The sequence below is a fragment of the Nicotiana sylvestris genome, chromosome 3 (genome assembly GCF_000393655.2).
Source record: "Nicotiana sylvestris chromosome 3, ASM39365v2, whole genome shotgun sequence".
Taxonomy (NCBI): domain Eukaryota; kingdom Viridiplantae; phylum Streptophyta; class Magnoliopsida; order Solanales; family Solanaceae; genus Nicotiana; species Nicotiana sylvestris.
Window position 1 is genome coordinate 215153134 of NC_091059.1, and position 19756 is coordinate 215172889.

The 19756-nt window shown below is 35.7% G+C and overlaps 2 protein-coding genes across 2 annotated transcripts; one reads left to right on the plus strand and one right to left on the minus strand.

The window, feature by feature from the left end:
* Window positions 1-2498: 2498 nt before the first annotated feature.
* LOC104247703 (probable polygalacturonase At1g80170) lies at window positions 2499-6458 on the minus strand. The gene is made up of 9 exons (XM_009803782.2): window positions 6095-6458; window positions 5318-5449; window positions 5061-5231; window positions 4952-4972; window positions 4615-4822; window positions 3976-4057; window positions 3798-3906; window positions 3531-3647; window positions 2499-3013 (listed from the first exon to the last, which is right to left on the minus strand). The coding sequence occupies exons 1-9, from the start codon at window positions 6341-6343 to the stop codon at window positions 2735-2737; spliced, it is 1368 nt and encodes a 455-aa protein (XP_009802084.1). The 5' UTR covers window positions 6344-6458; the 3' UTR covers window positions 2499-2734.
* A 2523-nt stretch (window positions 6459-8981) lies between these two features.
* On the plus strand, window positions 8982-10084 carry LOC104247704 (uncharacterized). The gene is made up of 2 exons (XM_009803783.1): window positions 8982-9461; window positions 9590-10084. The coding sequence occupies exons 1-2, from the start codon at window positions 8982-8984 to the stop codon at window positions 10082-10084; spliced, it is 975 nt and encodes a 324-aa protein (XP_009802085.1).
* The last annotated feature ends 9672 nt before the right edge of the window (window positions 10085-19756 follow it).

Here is a 19756-nt window from a genome sequence, read left to right on the forward strand (position 1 = left end):
ATTAATTAGCATATATTACAAGTTATTTATAATTATGACTTATGCATGACATAGATGACCACATGGACACATAATAATACAATGAAACAATTCATACACGCGAAAAATTGAAAAAAGAAAAAGGAAGAAACAGAGCTACGTTCCCCTCTTAAGCATCTGCTCATAGTTCTCAATAGACTCGAGCCTCTGGAGAAGCAGCTGGTTCTTAAACTTCCTTATGAAAGCCTCTGCGCTATCATTTATATCTTCTGATGGCTTGCTTTCCAGCTTCTTTGGTAGTGGCGCCGCCTTATTCTCCGACGCCGGCGGTTTCCTCATACCCATAGAGCTGGGTTCCGACGGCCTCTTCAGTACTACTGAATTAGGTCTCTTATTCTCTCTAATCAAATCTATGGGTCTTTCTGATATTTTGTCTTCTTCCGCTTTGGGTGTGTAGTAACGAGGCTTCAAGGAGCTACTCATCTTTCAGCTTTCTATTTTTGCTTTGAAAAACTGAGTTGACAACTCTCTGCTTCTATCCACTTCTCGATTATCTGTATTTATAGATAGACGAAAATTATAGAGTTGACTTTTCTTCTCTATGATAAGTACGTTATGAGTAAAAGTGGGGAATATGATTCCCATCTACTTTTTGAATTTGGGTGGGTTGGGGGGGGGGGGGGGCTTTTACCCACGCCGGAACGCTACCTAATTGATTTAGTTTTGAAGGAAAATATATCGTACTTATATCAGCCTTTGGAAAATATTAAATAAGAAAGAAAATATACGAAGGAACTAGGGAGTATGGTGCAAATTAGACGAATGGTTCAAGTGCTAGACATCATTTAACACAATGATCTTGAAATAAATAAATAAACTAGCCAATTCAAGAAAAGTTATTTTTTTTTCTTTGACATAGTTAACATGAGTAATAGAAGGTCCAATACAATCAATAAAATTTAACTCCTGATTCTTACTATTTATTAAATGTGATATTTTGATCATGGGTGTAGTCACAAGTAAAATTGAATTAAACATGCGTAAAAAAGTGAAGCTTATGTAACTCGAGTACGTTGTGGGAGGAAAAAAATCAAAGCACGCAATTTAAACGCGAAACGAGAGAGCTTAACTATAAGAGGGCCGCCTACAAGGACTATTAAAATGGTCAAAATACTTGAAATTCCCCACACGAATGCACTTTCTAGGCCACGAAGTTTGAAAGTATTGCGGCTAAAGCAATGGATTAATACCGAAAGGCCCCACGTAGTGTCCCCATATTTGGCGATTCAAGACTGTCACTCTCATGTGCGACGCTAATCATTCTGGTTATTCTATTTCAAAATCAATTATTTATGCAATAATCCAGAATGCGTATATCCAATCGTTTCTGTTTATATATTAGGAAACGAGTTTGACAATAAAATTATTCTTTTGCTAGCAAGCAATGAGTTTAGACTCCAAAACAACATTTGATTTCACCAATCATACGTACAACTTGGGTGGAAAACAAAATGTCTTTCCATTTTACTAGAGTTTTTATATGCTAAACTTCAAACTCATAAGAATAATATTAACAGGAAGTGGATGTGGTTGGATCAATTAGGTAGATCGAATATCGGCAATGAATATCGGCATGGCATCTTTACCCGTACCTAAATAAATGCCTAACTGTTGCTTTGTAGGTAGCACATTTATCATTATGCCATCTTAAGAGCATGTGACATGACTTGGTTCCATATCCAAAGTAGAAGCAAGTAACGTGTTGGCACATGTGATTTTGACTTTGTCATTCAATAGCGCCTCCATAAGCGGTGCGTCGGTGCCACTTTCAACCTAATATTGGAATTTAATCGGCCTAATTTTGGGATTCCATTTCATCATTTGTGGTGTTGTAGCCCTGTCGCTGAAGCAATTTTTTTTTCCTGAAACCTTCAGTTTCCAAAATTCAGAACTGTAGGTTTGGCCAAATTCTCCTTTAACTCCTTCCTTCACGAAAGAAGTTTCTGGACCCCAAGTTGAGATTCATCGTCCTCCAAAATATAGTATTCTAATATTTTATAATCCTTAAACAGTTATATGAAGCGTTACCGGTAGAATCATAATCCAGACATGCTCTTTCTTAGGCATAGAATGATAATGATAATGATAAATGATAATCAAGCAACAAAAATCCAGAGATAGATGTTGCAGAGCACATGTGCAAAAGGAAAAAAGGGCAACCCGGTGCACTAAGCTCCCGTTATGCGCAGGTTTCGGGGAAGGGCCGAACCACAAGGGTCTATTGTACGCAGTCTTACCCTGTATTTCTGCACATATGCATAAGGGAAATAACAAAAATAATCCTGTTCTTAGGGAAATTGAACATAGACCTTGATATACTAACTAGTATGTAGTTATACGTTTTATATCCTAAATGGACAAAATTATCAATTTCATATTTTCCCCACTGGGTACGAAGCTTTTTCCTGTTTGTTCATCCTATTGTTAGATATCATGGAATTTTTTAATGAAGATTCATGAAAAAGAATGAGCACTTTATTTACATAAGTAATTAAAATCCACGAATTAACACTCGTATTTTCTATAAATATTGACACTTAGACCGGCTACTGATAAATAAGTTGTCACTCAAGCTGTTCCACTTGCTCAATAAGTTAGCTAGCTTTCCCCAGGATAATGAATACCTGTGACAATTCATTTAGCAGCTAACAACTGATATATGGTCTGGGCCTCTGTACTTTTATCACAGAAGATGTCATATCGATTGACTCCAGTTGGATAAAACTGTTGGCTGAAGAATGCTGTCATTACAGGAAAAGCAAGGAGGCGGATAATTTAAACCTGAGGATGAGCCATATGCCTCCCAGCAAAAAGATGTTATCGGCTCCCCAGAAAATGAAGTTAGTTGAACATCTTCCAAGTACAACTTTCTACAGGGGAAGCTATCGCTGCAGGCAACTGTTATTGCCTTTTCTGTAGCTGAAGTTCCTTTAATACCCACAAAGGATATGTTATCAATGCGAATGTTTGAAGTCTGCACAATGAGTAGTGGTAGTTTTTCGAATTAGACCTATTAAAACACACACACACACACACAAAAGAACATGGAAGGCGTGAAGAACGGAATACTTGAGGGACCTATTGATGGTCTATTTCTTTTGACTACATGCTGAACAGTGAATTACAACTTTCATTTAGTGCAGAACATGTATTTATCAAAAAAGAGCTTAATACAGAGGTAAACACCATGTGGTATATATAACAATCCACTGAATATTCACCTTGTTCTCAAGCAATAACTCCATCATGGATGTCACTACCTTCACTAGTTCACTAGTAGGCCCATAATTTACTATGTCAACCGAGCCTTATCTTAGGCTCAATGCAGAAATAACCTGATGCATACTTGCTCACTATATACTAGCTAACATGCACAACAACCATGCAAGATTGAACTCCTTTTCCAAGCAAGCAATATATAGAACACCAAGAAGATTAGGCAAAGAAGATGAATTTGGACTGAAAATCAAGAAATTGAGCAGAAAACATACCTTGTTTGAACAGGGCAGCAGAGAATCACAGTAATATTGGTCTATTATGATAGGATTTGAGACATTTTCCATCCAAACATTCTCGAAAGTAATCTTTCTGACAAATCCGGTACCTCCCTGAAGAAGCATTAAGGGGTAGCAAACAACGGGATGGGGATATGTAACCGTAGGTCAGCAAATTGAATTATTAAAGATGAAAAATGGTATGATGTCAACGTTATGAAGATTCATCCGATGCAGATATCAAAGAGAAATAAGCAGGATTACCTGCCAAGTCTTTATTCTAACCCCGTTCTCCGTGTTGGAAATAGATGCTCCATTAACATGAACATTGTAAACTTGAGACATTGAATTGAACTTTCCCAAGCTTCCAATGCTAAAAGAACAGGGTACTAATTATAACTTCATCTTTACATAACTTCAACAAAACAACAAAATTTTCTACCTTATACCATGGCCTGGCCCACACACAATGTTTCTAACTTTTATCCGTGATGAATTGCCGACAATAGATATGCAGTCATCTCCTGTATTCAGTTTCTGAGTTGGTCAAAAGATAATGAAATATCCGATAGAGGCTCAAATGTGAATACGACATCCTGATCACCCAAAATAAGTGACAGTGTTGATGATGAAACTACGACGTAGGCTCAACTCTCAACTGGAGCATCCGGCAACAGTGAGAAATTTTTTTTTTTCAAAAAAAAAAAAAACTAATTGAGCTTCAATCGATTTGGCATAAAAGAATGGTTAGCTTAATATATTTTACCTGCTTATTGTATCCAAAAGAAGACCTCACATTTCACTAATCATAACTGAACTACAAACAACTTCTGGTCCACAATTTCAGATTCCCTAGACAATGCATTATATTTCAACCTCTGCAAACACACAGCTATGCCCCCTAAGATGCTGTATTAGAACCATAAATCCGATTTTATCATCTCAAACATACATTGTATCTGTTCGATAGTAATCTAAGCCATTTGAGCAGAGGTACAGCCAGAACAACAATAATACCAAAAGAACGACCAAGACATGATCTATCTGTTTCTCCAATTGCAATAACTAAAGATCAACTAACCTGTGCCAATAGTGCAATCCTTGATATTGACCTGTTTAGATGAACTTATGTGGATTCCATCGGTGTTAGGGCTATCAGCTGGGGCTAAGACTGAGAGACGTGATGCTGCAACATGTTTGCAATCAGTAAATGCTAAATGCATTTGTTGACTATTAAGGATCTTAATGTTCCTGACTTTGAGGTTGTTGCATTTGTGAAAAGTTAAAGCCTGCACTCCCATTAATTAACGAATCAAGACCATAATCAGCATATATAAAATTCTTTTTTTCCTGAAACAGAGTTGATATCTACTATATAAGTCAAAATTAATCACATGAGACGGAAAGGCAGCACTGACCGTTGGAGCATGTTGACACGGCTAGCAAAACAAAAGATTGCAAAACATCAAATTCATGTTGTAAAAGAGTACCATTAAGCACGATGAAAAAAATGGCAAAGAGAATTACATTTGTTAAGTTGACCTTGCATGATCGAGACCACCACTCCTGGCCCATACCATTTATAGCTCCTCCTCCTTCTATTGTCAGGTATTTCACACTACGGAAATAGAGCCATTTTCGTGGATTCAAGCCATCCCAGACTTTAGGATCCTTTGGCGCTAAAATAGTACCTGCAATCTGGTGTATATTGAAAAAGACAACTACGTCCCTTTTAGCTAAATAAAGAGTTGGATAACATACAAATGCTCAATTTTGGCACTCACCCCTAACGACACCTTTGACCGGCAAGGACCAGCAAAATTAAGTGGCTGAACTAAGAAAGAATATCCACCAGGTATGACAATTTTCGATCGTGATGCTGAAGAGCAGGCCTTGTCCCAAGCATCTTTAAAAGACTGAAAATACAAAAGAACTTCTTAACTGAAGCTAAGTACTTTGCATTCTGGTGATCCAATCTTCATAACAATGTCTCAAAAACTTTTAGCTCACCAAACATATTAACAAAAGCTAATAAACTATCAGCACTAAGAAGCAAAGCGAGCAACTTTTTGCTTTGTTTGTTCATTACAATAAAAGATATGCACTAGCCTTCTTAAAACCTTTTCTAAATTTTTTTATTTAATGTATCAATCTTACGATTACGTTTTGTAGCAGACAAGAAGAATGAGTACCAGTGGCTAAAAATTAACAGAATCGTTAGAAGCAACAACAACAACAAACCCATTGTAATCCCATAAGTGGGCTCGAGAAAGGATAGTGTTTACGCCGACCTTACCCTACCTTACAAAGGTAAAGAGATTGTTTTCGCTAGATCCTCAGCTCAAGGATAACAGAATCATTAGTAGCACAATGGAAAAATTAGTGATCCACAACAAATAAAGGAAATAGAAAAAAAAATAGTGGCAAAAAATTAACAGAATCATTAGTAGCACAATGGAAAATTCAACGTTTATGACAAATCTCATAGCTGTGGAAGCATTACATAATCATAACGAACGCAGACCAAAAAGAAAATACTCCTATAAAAGAACGGGACTTACATTAGTGTCGTCGGTGATGCCATCTCCAACTGCTCCAAAATCGCTGACATCAAAAAGGGTTTCTGATTTGCGGGTCGTGTTCCTCAAAGACGCAGATGTAGGGAGCTGTATCACAGAATCAAACCCATTCACATTTGCTGAAATCAAGACGAAATAGATACCGTATAGTGATGCGAAGAATGCAACAGAGGTGGAATAATAATAAGAGAAATTAAAGCAAGAGATGGAGGAAGATCTCATCTTCCCCATCTTCCATTAGACAAAGGCAAATGGGAATCAACTCTGTAAATTAACTAGTGACACTTGACGATGTCAAACATCGCTGTCGGCAAGTTTCCAAAAAAAGGCCCTACAAGCCACTTCTGTCGAGTAAAGATTAGAAAAGGAATGTTATGCAAATTCTACATAGGAATCTTAGTTAAAAAATTACTCCATTATCAACTGTCATTTTTTTTTTCCAAACGTGGAACTCAATATAAATTATTTAATTGATAGCAAGAAGCCAAGAAACGAAGGAGTACTAAGGAGCCATAAAAAAAAATTGTTACGATAAATATTATGGTAATGTATAATCTTCCTCCATGATTTCTTCCATGATCTTAATGTCATTTTTCATGCTTATATAAAGCCTTATAATAGATAGGAAAAATACACACAATTGAAGAAGAAAATCTCTTCCTTCTCTCTATCTTTATTTCTTGTTCAGGTTTTACTAAATTGCTTTTATTTCTTGTTCATGTTTTACTAAATTGCTTTTATTTCATAACATATTTTATTTTTACCAAAAATGTTCACTTTTCGGAATCAGTATTTGGCAATAAAAATTTTAAATTTTACTTGAATTTAGTTTTAAAAATTTTCAGAAATTTTAAAAACTACGAAAGTTTATTTTTCAAAATTGTTACTTCAAATTACACACAAAAATTCAAAAATAGCTTATATTCATATCCAAACACAACTCTAATTTTCAAATACTATTTTCACTTTTAAAAAAGAATTCACTTTTTTCCAGAATTTCACAACTCTTATGTCTAAATGCCCACTAAATTTCGCAGAGAACTCTTGAAAGGAAGAATGAGACATATATGCACGTCTATGTACAAAAGTTGATCTCATCTTAATATATTATTTATTTACTTTTTCAGTTAAAATCTGCCTAACTACTTACATTAAAATAGTCGACAATATACTCCATCGACTATTTGTATAAAGATCCCTTATATATGATTTTGGACCAAGTGAGTGGAAGCTGAAATTTTCCCGTAGTAATTAAGTTTTATGAACTTTTTTAAACCACTATTTATATGAAGCCAAATTTTTCTAGTAGTAATTAAGCTGTGTGGACTTTTTTCTTAATCGCTATTTCTATTTTAATCCTGTTAACAAACGTTTTGAAAATAGTCTCGTGTCAAAATTTTAAAGCACCAGAAATTCTAACAATCATTAGAATTTTTAGTTAGGATGTTGAAATATCCTTGTGATCCATCGGGAATTATGGCAAAATCCTATGATCACCATAACTAATGTATACTTTTAAATTCTATCCAATATGTGTTTAAAATTTTAGCGCATAAGAAAATTCCTGCATAACGTGCTTTAAAATTCTAACTTTTTTCCGAATACTTTTATTACTAGATTAAAAAATTAATAGTGGCACAAAAGTATATTATTTGTGTCATTTTTGTTAGTGAATGCTGAAGGTTCCAACTTGAAAGAAACCACTATTTAACTTGAAATAATATTTCAATTACTAACATTCAAATGCTAAACACAAACTTCCATGGCCAAATTTCTAAAATTTCAAATAACTATTTCAGTATTTGCAGTAAAATCGTCGACATATCTCTTCGAATATACCAGCAGCCGGAGTTTTAGTAAAAAAAATTGTGTCAGATTAGTCTGGACGTTGAAATAAAAAAGATAATTGTGGATGCACATAAAAAAGAAAAAGAATAGTATTACAAATCAAAAACTTCTTCCATCTCAAATGAATATAGCACATTCTCCCGTACTGAAATTTTGAAGTCTACTAAGTTCTTTACGTTGCTGGAATCTAAGCGTTGAAGAAAATTAAATTACTAAAAGTTTTGCAAGCAAATCGTGATCTAAGAAATTTATTCCAGACTAATAAGTATAAACTGAAGAAGAAGAGTAGATAGAAATATGTTCTGAATTTTATTTATTTATTATAGAAATAAATATCTTAGAAGCCCGTTCTAATTGAAAAAAGTGATCTAAGAATTAAAACTTTATTCAACCTTTAAAGTTTATAGCATGTTGGAATGTTGGACCAGAATCGTGTACAAAAGAACCCTAAACCCAATTTTAGGATATGAAGGAAACGATACAGTCGAAGAAGAAGAAAGAGAGAGACAGGTACTGTGTGCAAATAGGTCTACAAGATAACAAGACCCATCAAGTATTCTGAAGACCCAAAAACATTAGGTATAACAAAGTTCTGGGCCAACTGGGTCAGTGTACAGAACAACAAAGTGAAGGCCCAATACAAACACAAGTCTAGTCCTATTGTTACAGATCTGGTCCAATCTATTTAGCATAATTGGATACAACTGAAAGATACTTAATCCTTCCAACATAATCATGTCCAAATGCATTTTACAACTATGTATGCACTTTACAACTATGTAATATCTGTACACATTATGTGCATTAATACTATGACAACAAATAACATATTAGACACTTGTAACTAGTATAGCTGTACCTTATATTTTTATTTATTGAATATTTGTATAAATAGATACATTGTACAGAATATTAGACAGTGAATAAGAGAAGAATTTTTTCTAAATTCCTACATGGTATCAGAGCAATAGCTATCTGAAACCCAACCTACATTTTTTTTAGCCTTATCTTCCTCCTTAAAATGACACCAAATTCCACAGATGATTCTTCAAACGTTTCTGCAGCTCGCACAATTACTCAACCAGCTGCTGTGGATTCCACTCACCTCTATTACCTTCATCCATCAGATTCACCAGGAATGGTTCTAGTCAACTCAGTATTTGATGGGAAGGGGTATGGAGGATGGCGTAGGGCCATAGTCATTGCGCTATCTGCCAAGAATAAGCTTGGTTTCATTGATGGAACATATTCTGAACCTGATGCTTCTTCCACTGACTTCAAGCAGTGGAATCGTTGCAATGATATGGTTATATCGTGGATCTTGAATTATCTATCTAAGGACATAGCTGAAAAGGTCCTTTATTCAAAAATTGCAAATGCAATTTGGAAAGAACTTGAGGTTAGATTCGGACAATGCAATGGTGCTCAACTTTATCAGTTGCAAAAGGAGTTGGGTGACCTAGTGCAAGGGACCTCTGATATAGCAGGATACTATACAAAGGTAAAAAAAATTGGGATGAGTTAGATACCTTGAATAGTTATGTGCACTGCACCTGTGAATGTAATTGCGGAGGAAAGTCAAGAGCTTTAAAGTCTTTTCAATATGGTAGGCTAATCCAATTTCTCAAGGGACTTAATGATGCATACACAACTGTAAGGAGTAATATTCTGATGCTTACCCCTCTTCCAAGTGTCAATCAAACCTATTCTCTTCTCATTCAAGATGAGAAGCAAAGAGAAATTCATATTACACAAAACCCAGTTGAGAATGCTTTTCTAGCACAAAATCAACCAACCTATTTTCAGAAATATGCTAATGGAGAAGGAAAGCTGAAAGCAAATCTTGAAGGAAAGAAGAATAACCTAGTGTGCAACTATTGCAAGAAGACCGGACATTCCAATGATAAATGCTATAGAATCATTGGTTTTCCCTCCACCTTCAAGTTTACCAAATCCAAAAAGTATCAAGAAGGACCTCACATCAATGCAGTACTCAAGCATGAAGAAAACACAAGTCAATCAGTCAACACAATGGAAGGAAATGCAACAGGGAAAGTCATCACTCAAGAGATTCAGTCAGCTTTACCAACTTCTTCAGCAGGTGAAGGTTGGACAACATGGTGAACAGTTTTCTGATGCAAATGCTAGTGCCAACTATGCTGGTAAAATAATCAATACCCCTAATCTATATTGTCTTTCTTGTCTTCCTTACATGAATTCTACCTCCTGGATAATAGATTCAGGAGCTTCAGAACATATGACTTTTGATTATTCTATTTTATTAAATGTGAAACCTCTAAGAAAACCTTTATATGTGAATCTCCAAAATTCATACAGAGTCAAGGTCAGTCAAGTTGGTAGTGTGCATGTTCTGCCAGATTTAATCATAAACAATGTGTTATATATTCCAGATTTTAGGTTTAATCTAATTTCGGTTCACAAACTCACTAAACAACTCACTTGTACCTTGCTCTTCTCATCTTTTGGCACATTCTTGGAGGGCCATTCACTGAAGAGGCCAGTGGTAGTTGGTGAAGTCAAGGAAGGTCTATATCTTCTTAATCCAACTTCTCTAAGTTCTGGCCTAGATTATATAAATCAATCAATTTTCAGTCTTATTCAGCTTGTAACAACCTCAAGAAAGACATTGTCTCTCATTCAATTTCTTGTTCTGCTAGGGTCAACTCTAATGTAAGCCTGTGGCACAAAAGGTTGGGGCATATGCCTCTATCCAGTATGCAAAATATAACCAGTCTTCAGTTTTCTTCTCTTGTCAAGTTTAATCATCCTTGTGATATATGTTGTCAAGCTAGGCAGGCAAAATTACCTTTTCAGTCAAGCAATATCAACACAAATTCAATTTTTCAACTAATTCATGTCGATACTTGGGGACCTTACAAGATCCCAACTCATGATGGTTATAAATATTTCTTGACCATAGTAGATGACTATAGTAGGGGAACTTGGACTTATCTTTTAAGAACAAAAAGCAATGCTTTTCCAGTTTTGAAATCCTTTCTAGCAATGGTAGAAAGACAATTTGCAACTAAGGTTAAAATCATTCGTTCAGATAATGCTTTGGAATTAGGTTCAGGATCCATTCTTTCAGGGGGTTTTTCTTCTAATGGAATCCTTCATCAAACCTCTTGTGTTTCTACACCACAAAAAAATGGAGTGGTCGAACGAAAACATAAACATCTTCTAGAAATATGTAGGGCTCTATTATTCCAATCTAATCTCCCCACTATATATTGGAGTGATTGTTTGTTAACTGCTACTTTTTTAATAAATTGTTTTCCCTCTAGAGTTCTTAATTTTAAAACTCCTTTTGAAATCCTTTTTGAGAAAGTTCGAGCTTATGCTTTTCTAAGATGTTTCGGTTGTCTATGTTATGCCTCTACCCTACATCGTCACAGGTCAAAACTTGAATCTAGATTAGTGAAGTGTTTTTTTTAGGATATCCTTTTGGAAAGAAAGGATACAAACTGTTGGATCTTAAATCTAAAACCATTTTTATCTCTAGAAATGTCGTTTTTTTATGAGGATGTATTCCCTTTCCCCCCTCTTTCACTTGAACCTCCTATTTTTCCTAAAGAATTTTTCACTGTACAAGACCAAACTTATCATTTCCCTCAGTCTGATACCCAACCTTCTTTAGAATCAGATGTTAATCCTCCTCCCCCTCTATCCATAACATCACCTAGAATAGCTCCTACTTCATCTCCTACATCTAGGTTCAATTCATCTCCATATTCTATTCCTCCTCAACCTGAACTAAGGAGATCTACTAGGGAACATAATCCACCATCTTATCGGACAAATTATGTATGTAATGCTGTATATTTGACTGATCTAACCAATTCTTGCTTTGCAACACCAGTCTCACCTACTACTATGACTTTCACCGACCTCTCTCCATCCAATCAATATCTTCTAAACTCTATCTCTCATATCATTGAACCTACAAGTTTCCCTCAAGTAGTTTTACATCCCAGTTGGCAGGATGCAATGGCAAAAAAACTTCAAGCCTTGGAGACCAACCAAACCTGGGAAGTGGTTGAACTACCAAAAGGCAAGAAACCTTTTCCTTGTAAAGGATCTATAAGGTTAAATATAGATCCGATGGCTGTATTGAAAGGTTCAAAGCTCGACTAGTTATACGGGGAGACATACAAAGGGAAGGAATAGACTACAATGAGACTTTTAGTCCAGTGGTTGAAATGACTACTGTTAGATGCATTTTAGCCATTGTAGTCAAAATGCATTAGAAATTATTTCAATTAGATGTCAATAACGCTTTTCTTCATGGTGATCTACAGGAAGAAGTATACATGAGATTTCCACCAGGTATGGTTTCACCTTCTACTAATCATGTGTGCAGATTAAAAAAGTCCTTATATGGACTCAAATAGTCTTTACGGTAGTGGTACGCAAGACTTACTAGTGCACTCAATTTCAAACGCTATTCCCATTCTCTTAATGACTATTCTTTATTTTTCAAAAAGACAACTTCTGGAATTTCTATTGTGGCTGTTTATGTTGATGACATACTTCTCACGGGTGACGACCCTACAGAACTTTCTAATCTAAAGGATTTCCTCAATTCCGAATTCAAAATCAAAGATCTTGGAGAAGCTATTATTTTCTCGGAATGGAATAATACGAGAAAAACATAGACTAATTATCAGTCAAAGAAAGTTCACCTTAGAGCTTCTTTCTGAGTTTGGTGTTCTCGATTCACGACCAACTTCCTCTCTGCTAGATCCTAGTTGCAAGCTTCGAGTCGATGTTGGTGAACCTCTTCACGATCCAACCATCTACATGTGACTTTTGGGCAAACTCAATTTTTTAACTCATACTCGCTCTGACCTCTCATTTGCAGTTCAACATCTGAGTCAATATATGCAAAGCCCACGTTGACCACATTTTGATGCTGGGCTATATTGTCTAAGATATTTGATATCTTCACTTGGAGTTGGGCTCTTTATGAAATCAGACCCTTCTCTTTCATTAATGGCTTTTTGCGACTCGGATTGGGGGTCTTGTCCGGAATCTCGTCGTTCAGCCAGTGGCTTCTATATCAATCTTGGCGACTCTCCTATCTCATGAAAATCAAAGAAACAATCTTCAATCTCACTCTCTTCTGCCGAGGCCGAGTATCGTTCTATGAAGAAGGTCGTTACTGAACTAACATGGTTTGTACGCCTTCTCACAGATCTCTCGTTTTCCCCAAGCTTACCAGTTTCTCTACATTAAGATAGCCAGGCCGCTATTCACATAGCAAAAAAACCCTGTCTTCCACGAACGAACAAAACACGTGGAAATCGATTGTCACTTCGTCCGTCAACAGTACCTCGCGGGACTGATCTCTTTATCCTTTGTTCCGTCAAAATCCTAGTTAGCCGATGTCTTCACCAAACCTCTTTCTGGACCTCTACACAGCGCGATCGTTTCCAAGTTGGGGTTGATTTCTCACCCCTCCAACTTAAGGGGGGTGTTGGAATATTGGACCAGAATCGTGTACAAAAGAACTCTAAACCCAATTTTGGATATGAAGGAGACGATACAGTCGAAGAAGAAGAAAGAGAGAGACAGGTACTGTGTGCAAATAGGTCTACAAGATAACAAGACCCAACAAGTATTCTGAAGACCTAAAAACATTGGGTATATCAAAGGTTCGGTTAGCCCAGGATATGTAGGAAACCTTTGAAAGCAAAGGTTCGGTTAAATCTTTTTCAAAAAATGCTTCACACGGAGTACTCGGATGGGCAAAAATCGCTCGCTTCATCTTTGCACGAAAACCCTTCGTGTCTTCGGGCAAAGAGGGGCAGCTGTAAGCACGTGATTTTTGCCCTATATGATAATTACTCCCAAAAAATTCAAAAATAAAAAAATTTTCTTGGTGTGCAATTTTTGTGATATTTTGTGGTATTTTTGTGTAATTATTTGTATGTTTGTCTGTGCATGTTTATTTGTTAAATTAATAAAAATAAAAACAATATGTCGCATTTTGCATGTAGGATTTAATTCTACAATTGTTAGTAATTATGTTTGATTTACAAAAAAATAAAAATTACAAAAATAGGCATCGTTTGCATTTTTAGCATTTAATGTCCGAATATATAATTTTATGCTTAATTATTACTTAATTGTGCGTTAATTGTTATTGGGAGTTAATTTGCGCTTATAACTTAATTTAGTTCTTAATAATAGTTTAAGTTTTATAATTTAGTTTTAGAAAAATAAAAGAAGAAAAGAGAGCAAAAAATAAAGAAAGTCAGAATTGGGCCTCTTCTTCGATTTCAAGCCACAGGCCCAAAAAATGGCCCAATCTTCCCAAACGACCCAGTCCATTTCGAACTGGGTCGACCCAGCCCATAACCCAACACCCCTATTATCTTACAAACAACACAAAACAAAAAAAAAAAAAAAAAAAGAAGAAGAAAACCCTAAAAAATACTAACCCATCCGCCACCCCCTCTCTCTCTTTCTCTCTTCTCCTTCACCATCTTCAAGCTCCATCCATGGCTGCCCTACCCCCAACGACCACCCCCTCCAGCCCTTCCCCCTCACCCCGTCACACTCACACACACACGCACAACTCTTTCATCTTCTTTCTTCAATAAAAAAAAAACGCAGCCAACCCTCCGTCGAACCCCGTCACGCTGTTGCATCGTCTACTTCTTCGTAGTTGCTGCTGCATCGTCTGCTTCTTCTACTGTTGCTGCCCGCTACTGCATTTTCTCCTTCTTTTACTGCTGCTGCCCGTCGAGCAGCTGATTCGAAACCACCTCGTCGTCGTTGGACAGAAAACCAACGAGCAACATGAGGTGAAGAAAAAGAAGCAACAGTCTTGGAGATGTTGTTGTCCGCCACTGCTGCGTTTTGCTGCTGCCCGCTGCTGCTCCGTCATGCTGCTGCTTGCTTTTGCTACGACCAGCTATGGACGAGCTTCATCGAGCTCGAACTCGAGCTCTCATGGCTGCCGCTGCGTCTTCGTCTCCATTCGCGCTGCTGCTACTATGTCGCGCTGCTGCCTGCTCCGACGTGTTGCTGCTGCTGTTCCATCGTGTTGAGTTGCTGCTCCTGGAACTGCTACTGTAGCTGCTGCGTCGTCTTCAAACGACGCCAAACGACCATCTTCTTCGATCGTCATTTCGATCCGGTTAGTGGGTTTAAGATTTGGGTTTAACATTCTTGTCTTGTTCATCGTTGAATTAATTTTTTTGAGTTTGTTCATGTGTTTTGTTGGTTTAATTTTCAGATTCAAATGAAAATTTAATTAATTGTTTTTCATTTTGTTTCATGTTAATTTTATTTATTTATGTAAAAAGGAATTGTTAGTTTAGTTTTAATATAGAAAGGTATTAGTTTAAATCGTTCAAATCCATTGTTTGTTGTTAATATAGATTTAGTTAGTGTTCATCTTGTTTGAAGTTCGTTTTTAATTTAGTAATTTAATGAGAAGTTATGTTTTGGTTTTAATTTTTGGATCATGCATCTTTGTTATAAGTTTTGTTGGATTTAATTTATTAAAGATTAGTTGATTATTTGAATATTAGTGATTTGAATATGTTTATTTGTTTTGTTTAAGTTTAATTCAAAGTTTGAACAAAGTTTGTTTGTTATTGTTATTGAATATTTTCATTCATGTTCATACTTTGTTTGGTTGATCTTGAATCCGAAATTTGTATAGTTTGATTTCTTGTTTATCATTTATGATTATTTCTTGAATTTGTCTCATAATCTTGTTTAAGTTTAGTATAGGAATTGTTGGTTGTAATGTTGTTAGGGTTGATTTTAAGTTCAATATTATTGAATTTAGAAATCTGAATATACTTGTTTGTTGTTGTTGTTGTTGAATCGGAAAATAGGTTTGTTTGTTGCTAAAATATTGTTCAATCAAATTTTAGTTGTTCTTTGTTGTTCAATTTGTGTTCATGTGATTTGTTGTTGAAATATTGAAGAAATCATGTTCATGTGATTCGTTGTTTGAACATTGTTAGAAATTGATCATATTGTCTATATTTTGGTTAAGTTTGATTAATTGATTTGTTATAGCTGATGGGGTAATTTGGTAAATCGCAGTACGTTTGGGGGTAAAATAGTAATTGCAATAAGGTCGGAGGGGTAGTTTAAGAATTGTACATTTTTGTAATTTTTTATGTGAAGCATGGGTGACAAAATGAAATGGGGTGGGTTGTGATATAGTTATTTAATATAAAGGGGGACAAGACAAATTTTAGTGTGGGGGAATCTTGTATTTGTTTATATTAGGCATGGGGGACAAAATATAATGGGGTGGTGTGATATATTTATTTAATGTAATGGGGATGAGTGAGAAGATAATGGGTTTGGTAGAGAAAGGGATTGATTTTAATTGATTAAAGGGTTGAGATTATATATAGGAAGTCTTGAAAGACACATGAAAAGACGGAAGGGAAGAAGAGAAAAAAACGAAATCTGAAAAAAAAAAAAAAGAACAGATAGACAGAAAAGAAAAACACAAACAGAGAAAAAAAAGAGCTGAATATTTAAGAGAGAAAAATTCCGAAAAATATTCAAACCTTCAAATAAAAAAAATATATTTTGCTTTCTTTCATTTTTTGAAATCAGCATTAATTGTTGTTGTTTCATAAAAGTTGGAAGCATTTGTTTTGGGATTACTAATCCACCGGTCTGTTACTGGGTTGTTACTGTTGCTGGGCTGTTGTTGCTGTGTTGTACTGTTATTACTGCTGCTGATTCTCATCTTCATTTTCTTTTGCTTCCAATATCAGGTACACATCTGACACGCTGGTTATTGTAATCCGAATGTGAAGCATGAATACGAAAAATGAAGAGTTGAAATTCTGAATTAGCTTTAATTATATTCTGAATTTTATTTGTATGTATAAATTATTTAGTTTGCAAAAAATCAGAATCGTGTAGTTATTTAATACATATAGTGGAACATCCGACGATAGCTTAACGATTGAACTATTTATATATTTCCTAAAAAATAAATAAATGGTGTTGTAACTCCGTCAAGTAAAACGAATAGGCCATCTAGTAGGAACTTGATAGAAATATTGTTTAGTTAAATAATATTGGTTAATTTCAGCATGTAAATGGTCTAGGATTAAAATTAAATTGCTATGTTTTCTTTTTAATTTGACAAACTGAGAACATGCCTAGTATAATGTAACTAGGTAATAACATGTAAATAAATTAAGATATTTTCTCTTTTATTTTGTAGAGACAAATTTCAATAGAAAAATGTAGGCATTTTAGGATTATCCTTTTAAAAATAAAATGAGATGAGCCTCGTCCAATAAAATGCACTAATTGCGGGGCCCTCAATAAATGTTTAATTGAGTATTTAGAATTCGGGATGGACTGTTTAGTGAATTCCACAGTCTTACCCATAAATAATAATACGCTAATCGCTTTAGGCACGATTTTAATAATAATACATTCTTAAACACGGGTGCGCATTTATGCGACCCAAATCCAAATCCCAAAACATTGAATAAAAATACGTTCCGGATCGCGGGTGCATTTTATGTGACGCAATCCAAAGACATGTTTTTAAACGATGTTCCCATTTTTTTAAAAAAATATAATGATAAAAGCGATAAAAAGGTAAAATTTGCACATGAGCTCATAATTGTATAAAACTCAGATATTTAAGCCAAATATGGCAGTTGAGCGACCGTGCTAGAACCACGGAACTCGGGAATACCTAACACCTTCTCCCGGGTTAACAGAATTCCTTATCCGGATTTCTGGTGCGCAGACTGTAATACAGAGTCATTCTTTTCCTCGATTCGGGATTAAAATTGGTGACTTGGGACACCTTAAATCTCCCAAGTGGCGACTCTAAAATAAATAAATAAATCCCATTTCGATTGTCCTTTAATTGGAAAAAACTCCTTCACCCCCCCCCCCGCGGGGGCGGAAAAAGGATGTGTGACAGCTCTGGCGACTCTGCTGGGGAATTCTAAACCCAGAATCACTGGTTCAGGGTTCAAGAATTCGAGCTTAGAATAATTGTTATATTTGGCTTTATTATCTGATATATATTGCATGTTCTGACATAACATACTAAATGTTGTCTTTTACCGCTTTGATATTATCTGAACTGTATATAAACTGTGCCGAAACCCTTCTCTTCTTACCTCCGGGGAGAAGCTCGCTGGTCGAGGCTCCCTATTCTGTTAGTGTCAATACCTGAAATAAGAAAGAGGACGGATAAGTTACGAAGCCGGATGGCCTTTTGGTTCCCGGTAAGTTGCCCCCTCCTCGACTCGAGTTGTCCGCTCGGGTACACAGTCTAGAACATATACCCAGGTTATAAACCTAGTATAACGAAACCTCATGCCGGATCCCTAGTAGGAACGCTTATTTGCATCACGTTGCATTTGACTTAGGGGACTCAACACAGGGGTTGAGTCCGTCTAGGACTAGCAACCTGAAATGAAAAGACCATTCTGATGCATCCTACTTGCTCTGTACATATATTTGTTTCGAACTTGCATGTTTACCGGTTTCTGAATCTCGGGAATATTGGAAAATTGAAGAAAAAAAAAAGAAAAAAAGGGAAAAAGAATATATCAGTTAGGGAGTTAATTGATTATTTTAGAAAAAATCAATGACCAATTACTGGCGAAACTCTGGAAAAAAAAAAGGAAAATATTTTATTTTGTTTTACTAAAAAATATAAAAAAAAATAGAGTCTTTTATTTTTTGGAGAAATAGATTGTTTTATTGTTTGTTGAAAATGGAAAAAAATCATTATTTTGTCTTTTTCAAAAATAGAAAAGGAAAATAGATTGTCTTGCCATGAAAAAATAAAAATGAAAAAGAGTCATGTTTTAAAATAGTTCGGTTAATTTGCCCGAACTACGCATGGTTTGATTCTCACCGGATGTGAGATACGTAGGCAACCTTCATCTGGTCCAACCTCACCTTTTGCTAAATTAGCCAATACAAACAAATAAATTATAATGATAAAAAAACATGTCAAAATTTTAATTTTGTCATAAATAAGTTGGGTGATGCTGTTTTGTCAAAAATAGTCGAATGTTCCCGAAAGGGACGCCGGAGGGCTGACTTTGCATAAACAGCCACTTTTCGGGTCATTTTTTAAGATTTGGTCCAGTTGACCCACACAGCCTTAAAAATCTTCGTCCCCGAGACGTTGAAAGGCCGTGTTTGCAATATTGAGTTTTCTAATTTGAAAAACGATAAAAAGAGTCATAAATAAGTCAGGTGATGCTGTTTTGTCATAAATAGCCGAATGTTCCCGAAAGGGACGCCGGAGGGCTGACTTTGCATAAACAGCCACCTTTGGGTCTTGTTTAGTATTTTTTGTCTAGTTGACCCACACAGCCTTAAAAATCTTCGCCCCCGAGGCGCTGAAGGGCCGTGTTTGCAACACCAGGTTTTCATTGTAATTTGAAAAAAAAAACAAAGAGTCAGCGGTCAGGTGAACACCGTTTGGGCTTTTGGTCAAAATAAGCCGAGCCAGCTTCGGCCGCGTCTTAAACCGTTCTTGCCAAAATAGCCTTAGAGTATCTTTCAGTTGTCGAAAAGTTATTTTCGTAAAAGAATGGACAAGTTTGTAAAGTGTCATAAAATAATCCTCCCCAGCCTCAAAATTCATATGAAATTGGGAAGGGCCACATTTGAAAAATAACCGTTCGGTTGCATTTGTCAAATGGAGAAAGGAAGCTGGCCATTTGTTTTTGGGGTTTGTAAATCTTTTTATTAGAATATGTGGGTTGTTTGATTTTCGAGTTTGTAGGTCATTTT